Source organism: Acanthisitta chloris, unplaced genomic scaffold (genome assembly GCF_000695815.1).
Source record: "Acanthisitta chloris isolate BGI_N310 unplaced genomic scaffold, ASM69581v1 scaffold31458, whole genome shotgun sequence".
NCBI classification, from domain to species: Eukaryota; Metazoa; Chordata; class Aves; order Passeriformes; family Acanthisittidae; genus Acanthisitta; species Acanthisitta chloris.
In genome coordinates, this window is record NW_008687037.1 from 12,280 (window position 1) to 20,163 (window position 7,884).

General features: G+C 40.4%; 1 protein-coding gene across 1 annotated transcript in view; it reads right to left on the reverse strand.

The window, feature by feature from the left end:
* Nucleotides 1-4,035: 4,035 nt before the first annotated feature.
* The window catches only part of STON2 (stonin 2), a gene marked incomplete at its 5' end in the record, with an annotated part of 9,011 nt that continues 5,162 nt past the window's right edge, over nucleotides 4,036-7,884 (reverse strand). Inside the window, 2 exons of the mRNA XM_009080441.1 lie at nucleotides 4,036-4,119; nucleotides 5,379-5,581. Of these exons, the coding sequence (XP_009078689.1) occupies nucleotides 4,036-4,119; nucleotides 5,379-5,581 (287 nt within the window). The remainder of the gene's footprint in view (nucleotides 4,120-5,378; nucleotides 5,582-7,884) is intronic.

The following is a 7,884-nucleotide window of genomic DNA, read 5'->3' on the forward strand; positions in this document are numbered from 1 at the left end:
ATCCATAAGTGATCTCTGTGTGCTGCAAATTCTTGTGCTGACCAGTTCTGGAGATGAATACAGCTATAAACACAAACTGCTAAGAGTCACTGAAAGGAATTTTTCACTGTCTGGAACAGAGGTGACCTATCAAGGGCTTGATTAGTGCACACAAGGGCCAAGGAAATTACTGACAAATTTATGCAAGCAACAGGGCAAGTACCTCCAGGCTGAACTTTGTACACTTTTTTCTCTTGCTTTCCTGCTCTTTTGCATGCAATTGCTCTCTATCCTGGGAGGTGAATGAAGAGGGAGTTTTAGCAGCTGCTAAATAATGTGGACAGGTAGACCAGCAGGTCTTGGATGTGCTATCGAGTAAACACGTCAGCCAGCAACCCACCAGCAAGGTAAATTATTTCTGCAGTGTTTCTGCTGATACTGCTATATCTGGCTTCTTTATAGGATGACTAAATTTTAGTCTAAATAAAACAAAAAACAAAAATAACATCAGTCAGTTACAGTATTTCTCAGCTGAATTTACCCATTTTCCTTTTCTAGCAGTGTTCATAGTTAATAAATGTAAGTCACATTCACTAAAATCAGCTCAGCTGCCTGGAGATGTTCACCTTTACCCCTTGTGATCAGAGATGCTTTATTTTCCTAGGCAAAATTCCATACAATATCTCAAGTCTTACCACAGTATGAAAATTAAACAAAACCATAATGAGAAATAGAAAGAGGGCTGAAAGTGGCAATAGTTTCAGGGAGTAAATCTATGCTTACCTTGAAGGCACATTTCCTGCATGAAGTGTTTGAGTACTACAAAGCTTTCAAATAAACCAAAGGACAGTGATTCTTTTGCAAAGGAAGTATTAATCTGAAACTAGTCAAAGAGATTTTTCCGCAAGATAAAAAAAAATTAAAAATCATCCCCACTACAGGCATACCTTGTATCTAAATCATTTCTGCTCCTCTCAAACTCACAAACCTCTCAGATCTTTTGCCCTCACTCCCATCAACAGTCTGTCCAAATTACTACTCTACCCATATGGATGAAGAGTATATGGTTCATGTACATAAAGTTGATACGAGGCAATATCTAACACTGAAAAATTGGCACTGTTTAATCAATAAAGAACAGTAGAAGCCTCATAAAGGGCACTTAGGATCCTGGTGTTCAAATGCTCAGTGCTTGTAATGGTGTTGGATTGAAAAAAGAATTCAGTTCTGACACCAGTGCTAGATTTGCTCAAGATTTTGACTGTTAGCACCCTGGAAAAATCATACTACTTCCTCTAGTCCTTTGATAGGAAATAATATCTTTTGAAACTCTGGCTGAGGTATTTATCCTAAACTCTTGAAAATTCAGTGACAGGTACATCAGAAAAATGTTCTTCAGAGATCAGAATAGATTAAAATCGATTTCATATAAACAAGAACACGTTTCCAGTTTTGTCTGCTTAACTCCATGAGGACTGGAATAAATACTTCTGTGTACAACTAACTACATAGGGAAGATCAGAGTCAGGCCCATACTCTTTCATTCATTAATTCTGAATTTAAAAAAAAAGTCAATGATGAAGTGGTAGAGAAATTAAGTAAATACAGAAACATCCAATATGTTTATCGTTCAATTTCTGGGGCATGAAATATTCTGTGGCTGAAGTATGACAGAGACTGAATAGTTTCAGAATTCAACAGAGATAGAAAATGATACTCCTTTTATTTTCTCCCCTCTTTAAGGAGTACAACATCACTTTATTTGTATTACTTATTTGTGTTTCCATGGGTTGGGAGGCAGTAGGCAAAAATTCAGGCATTGAGCCTGCAGGTCAGAGTAGGAAATCCCTGACAGTTTCTTGCACAAAATATCCTCACACTACCTCAGCAACATCTCAGCCTTTCTTCAGCTTGTTGTTCTTGGATTTCTTGCTGGTCCTTTTCAGAAACTGTACACTAGGAGTACACTGCAGTAAAAAAACAGGAAAAACACCCAGAAGTTCTTTGACTGCCTTTGAAAAGAAGAGAGAATTTTGCGAGGAGTTGCCATGCAACTCATCACAGCCAGCCTGGAACAGAGCTGAGAATCAGTCACAAATTCAGCCCCACGCTCTCAGGTATTTTACAACACATACAACTTAGCACTGAATAAAAAATAATTCTTTGCACTTTATCAGTAATTTTAATCCACCGATCTCAAAATTCTTCAGCCAAGTTCAAGTTCATTCTTCCATTTACAGAGAGATGTTGCAAATGCTTAGTGCTAACTGGTGTGCTCTGAGGAGCTCCCTGGGCTGCAGCAAGGCTACCTGCAACAGACTCCTACAGCTTATCAAGAAGTCCTAGATGGACCAAGACTTCACATATTTATAGCAATGTACCTGTGTAAGTATGCATCTCTAGGTTGATGTAGGCCTGAAATTTAGGTGCATATAAAAAGGCATTTTTAAGTTTCCTACAATTTGTTTTAAATGCTATCACTACCAGTTTTAGACTCGATGTAATTAATCTCATGTTTTATTTGGGATGTTAACATTGTAGCAATCGTCACAGGAGTCACAGTGAAAGTAGTAAATTGAGAGTGCATTAATTTTCTGTTGTATGAAATGTCAAATGAAATACATTTGTAAAAAAGCTTTCATTTTAATCCAGTATGATTTTAAATTACATTGCGAGGCTTTCCAAATGTGTGATTTTAAAGTCAGTAGTAACTTTTCAAAAGATAAATGATTTAATAAATTACTTTTTTTACATTTAAAATTACGAGACAAAATATTACACAAGCCATAGAAACAACTAAAAATGGATACTTTTAACACTGTTTTCTCTGAAAATACATCTGAATGAGTGATTTATGTCTTCAGCATTCTTATTTAGGAAGAAGATTTAATACTTGCTGTTACTTTCAGCTAAGTGGGGATAAAAAAATATCCTTGATAGAAGCCTGTTGTTAATTTTTGGAAGGAGATTTTGGGGCCCAGTTAGTGGGAGTTTTATAAAGATACAAGTTACATATATTGTAGGTTCAATATAGAACATGAAAATCGTATTGCGCTGGACAGACTTCCAAGGATTTTCAGGAAAAGCCAACAACATTGTCTGTTAAAGTAATTGTGTTCTGATATTTTCAATAACCACCCACTTTACCTATCCAAGAAAACATATTAAAAAACCCCAAACCTAAAACTAAACCCCAATGTTTTTCCCTTGAATATATTTCTAGGCAGGAATGATCTAATCTTTGCAAAGTCCCTCCAGTACCTCCTCTACTATAACACATGTTCCCTGTTGCTAGCAGCCATAACCATGCTCAGTCAAAATACCAGAACAGCTCAGACTGAAAACCAAATATTTTAAGAAATTGCAGAGGCTTCCTCATAACTTGTGCAGACCCCATGAAAATGTGCACAATGACATATTGTGTTTCATGGGATGAGACAGGAAAGTGTGAACAGCTCTGTGATGGTCTGTCCTGTCTGTAGTTCATCTGCTTGACCCCTCTCTGCAGTGTGTTGGTTCTCCAGAATGATGCTCAGGGTTTTCACTCTGTTGACCACTTCAGAAAGGAGGTTTTATAGAATTTTTCACTTGATGCTCCCTGAATTTCATTTGGCAGTTCGGAAAGAAGTGATTCAGTGAATGACCAAGGGATTTAGTCAATAACCAAAACCAACAGGCATATAAACAAAATGGTTAATGTACAAGGGCAGGATTGTGAGTGAGATAAAGGCTGCTTTCTGGTGTGGCTGTGATGGTGGCCAGACCATACTTGAGTGCAGAACCTCCCCAGTGAAGAGGCAGAAAAGGCAGGCTTGACTGTACAACTGTACTTATATCATTCCAGCAAAAGCCCAAGGGTCTGCTCCAAACAAACCACTGATGAGCTCCCTCTCAAAGTACAGATCATCACACAGAAAAAACAGTACTCTTCAGAGCATTACTTTGCAAGTAGTACTCCATACTTTTTAAAAAGAAAAATAGCCAAATGCTACAAGTCCATTCTTCCAGGTCTGTTAATCTGACCACCTCTTTTGGGACTTGCAGACTGATCTTCCTTCACTGTGTAGCACATTCGTTGACATTTGCAGTATTTTCTCCCTTCGGATCCTCATTCAAGCTTTTTTTCTGCTCTATTTCAACCTGGCAGAAGAAAAAGAGAGAAAAGATTTGTAAGGAGAAAGGAAAATAAAAGATTCAAAAAACCTTTCTTAGTGGTGGTTTGTGTCCTGCTCAGGTGAAGAAAGCTGAGAAGGTTGTGAGGGAAAATAGACTGAGGATCAGGGAAAGCTGGATTTTATTTACTGTAAGTATTTTCAGTCTAATCCAAGCTGTTCTACAATTCAACAGTGTCATGAAATTATTTCCAAAAGAGAACTGGTCTCAAATGATTTTATATTCATGACCATCCCCAGATGTACTCCGAATCCAAACCCAGAACCAAATCTGCAGAGGATAGGTGGTTTCCCAAGTGACAGCAGAAAACCAACCTCAGTTTTAAACTCTGCAAAGACAGATGTATAAAGCAAAAAGATTATTTTTCAGAATGCACACAGAATCACAGAAGATCCTGAGTTGGAAAGGACCCGTAAGGATCATCAAGTCCAACTCCCTGCTCCTTGAAGCGGTGCCTAACACCAACCCAAACATCAGCACACTCCCTGCTGTCCTCAGGCACAGAGGTGCTTAGGCCTACAGATGCCAGTTTGTACTGGGACAGGGCCAAGGAGCTCTACATTTGGGTTCTAATTTTACACATCTTTGAAAACTCAGCAATAATCCAATGTTTAATTCTTAAAAGAGGTATTTAAGAAGATCAAATACTATCTGCAGGGAATTTAAGGTACTAATAAAAATGTAATTACAATTACAGTAAAAATATTTGCCATGAGAATCTTTATTAATCTCCCATCATTTCTCTTAAAGAAAGCAGGTAGGATGCCAGTTTCTCTGCTGTGTATTCAACTAACATGCCAATTTACTGAGATTCTTGGCTGGTATATACATAGTGCATTTTCCCACCTGCTCCTCTTCTCAGGGCAGGCAGGAGGAAGAAATATTTAAGCAGAGAAGTACTGTGATCCTTTTGTCTGCTGGAGGACTCCCACTGTAGGCATTATGAAAGCAGCAAAACTCCCTGCTCACACTCTTACCATATTCTCTAATCCTCAATATCTGGCTTTGTGTATGCTCTTCTATAAAGCAGGTTCAAACAAATTTACTCCATCTTTGCTGAGGGATAATCCACTGCTTGTTTGCCATGAATCAATAGGCTGCACACAGCCTGGCACGTGCCAAATCCGCACCTCATTGGCCCATAATATTTCATTTGTCTGCCCACACTTTTCAAGACAATGAAGGATGCAAAGTGACCACGGTGGCTGCCACACGCTCAGTTGTACCTTGTAGCTGTAGTGTGCTGAATAGTTGACCCACTTCCTCACGTCGGCCTTGTCCTCGACAGAGATGGACCGCACGGTGGCTTTCGATGCGGAGGTGGTTGGCATGTCAAACTCCACATCCACATAGCGCACAAAACTAGAAGGCACTTCTCGGTCAGAGCCAAGCTCCAGGTGACAGAAGAAGCAGTGAGGATGGCCAGAAGCTGGAAAAAGAGAGCAAACAAAGTTGTGTTGGGTGAGTCAGAAAACACAACATCTAGGAGAAAGCAGCATCATGAAGCTGCAGGAAACTGAGAATCACCCTACGTGAACTAGTTTGTAGCAAGTCACAGTATCTTACCTGTTTCAATGCTGTTGAAGTTACCAAAGGAATTAAACAAACTGCAAAAAGGACTGCCAATCACTCTAGTTTGCTTTCAGTGGGTGAAAATTCAAGAAGTAAATCAAGCACAGGAGGGTAAAGGTATTTGTCCTCTTCTGACTTCCCTAGAGTCTGTAACATGCTAAGTACATTGTGGCACATCCTTCTGAAATGTCATGTACTGATATAAGGAAAGGGGGGATTTGGAGGTATTTCATGTTTATTTGAAATTGCTTTCCCCATTTTTAGCAAAAGAAAATGTGTTGGATAAGGTTCAACAGCTTTCCTGGGTTTAAAAAACCAAAACTGTGCAAAGCTTCAGAATAACTGTTTATTCCTCACTCTAACTCATGACAAGGTAGCCAGTCACTAAGGATAGCAAGGTGAGGAAATAATCATGTTTAGCTCTGTCATCTGTAAATGATAACCTCTGTTATTATTTTTCCCCTTTGTTTTGCTGAACAACAGTGATGTTTAAAAATTAAAGTAGGGTCTTTAGTCAAACTAGGTTGGTTTTATTTCTGACTGCTGCAAACTCCCTAAGCTCTTGAGCAAGTAATTTAATGTCTGTGCCTCAGTTTCTCTGTTTGGAAAATGAGGATGAAAGCCTTCAAAGCTACACAGGGATTTCTGATTGAAGGGATCCTACTATCCATGTATGTGTGAATGAATGTATAAATAAATGAACCTCATCCTTGTTTGCCACTATTATAGGCTTTAGGATTTCTAACTACTTTTTCAGTGGGAAAGTTCTCCACACAGCTTAGCAAGGTGTACGGGACAGAGACAAGGAAGGAGGAAGGTAGGCAGAGTAAAAAGAACTGGGTGGGGAAAGCCCAGAAGCTCCCCCTGGGAAGAGCAGGAATACACCTGCTTAGCCCAAAAGTCAGCCTTGATAAGCTGAAGTTTGAAAAGCAAGATGTGGCATTTTGAGGCATTATTTGCCTCAACAGGATGAAATTGAGCAGTCTTTAGAGAGCTTAGGGATTGTAACATCCCACTTGACCTCTGAAATAGAGCTGGGGAAAAAAATTACACTTGATGTAAGTCTGGACAAGAATTTCATCTAGAGTCAGCCTCATATTTCAAAACTGTCTAGCCAGAGTTTCCTCACCACTGGAAGGTTTATGAACTTAAGTGTGTGCAGCAAATCCAAGAGGCTATGCAGTTCAGCAGAGATATGCAGCACCATAGCTGGAGCCAAGTTATGAATGAATGAATGGATGCAGTATCAAGCAGATAAAGAAGCTCAAGTTCTGCAGGCATTAAAAGGCATCTCCTGTTTTTCATGAGAATTAATTATCCCAAGCAGAGTGCTGACTTGTTTGCCCTGGTTCTAGAGCAAGCTGGGATTTCTATTTGACAGCCCTTCCCAGTTTTTCATACCTGCAGCACACTTTTTCTGGACCAAAAGCTGTGGTGCACAGCAGATCCCACCCACCACAGGCGAGCAACAGCCCCAGGGGCTCTCGGAGAGGTCACTGTGCCCTCCAGCACCACAGTGATTCTGCTTCTGGCCAGTTCTTGAGCTTGGCTGTGATGAGCACTGCAGTGGTGGCAGTGATTTCAGCATCTGCCATGGGACACTGCACATAGCTGGGAAGCACTGCTCTCTGGTACTGCATTATGTGCACTCATGGGTCATTCCTGGCTCAGAAAATCTGAGCACTCAGTACTGGCAACCTGCTCTCAGGCTCAGGCTCCCCATCCATTGATATTCTTCCCTCATCCTGTACCACTCTCAGCACACTCCTCATGGTAATCCTTCCTGCCCATCTGCTTTGCTATGCTTTTATTCTCTTCTAGTTTGCTGTGTGTTGCTCCTTCCTTCAGACTGGAGACCCAGGGCAGCCCAGGAGAAGTGTCTCTGTGCTCCGGCGCAAGCCACATCCACAGCTACAGAATGTTCAGCTTGTGCTGCTCTGCTCCTGAGCTGGTGTGCTCAGCTGCTCTTGGGGTGGACATGTGCAAAGGTAACACTGACAAGTGTTTAACTGGGCTTGAGCATACTGTGTGACAGGTGCTTTGGAGATCTGAGCTTGTAAACTCTTCATAATTTCAACTGGACACATGGAATCAGCAACCAGTCTTTTAACACACCTAAATGTGGATATTTACAGGCTCAGAAAAAAAGGGGAAAAATGG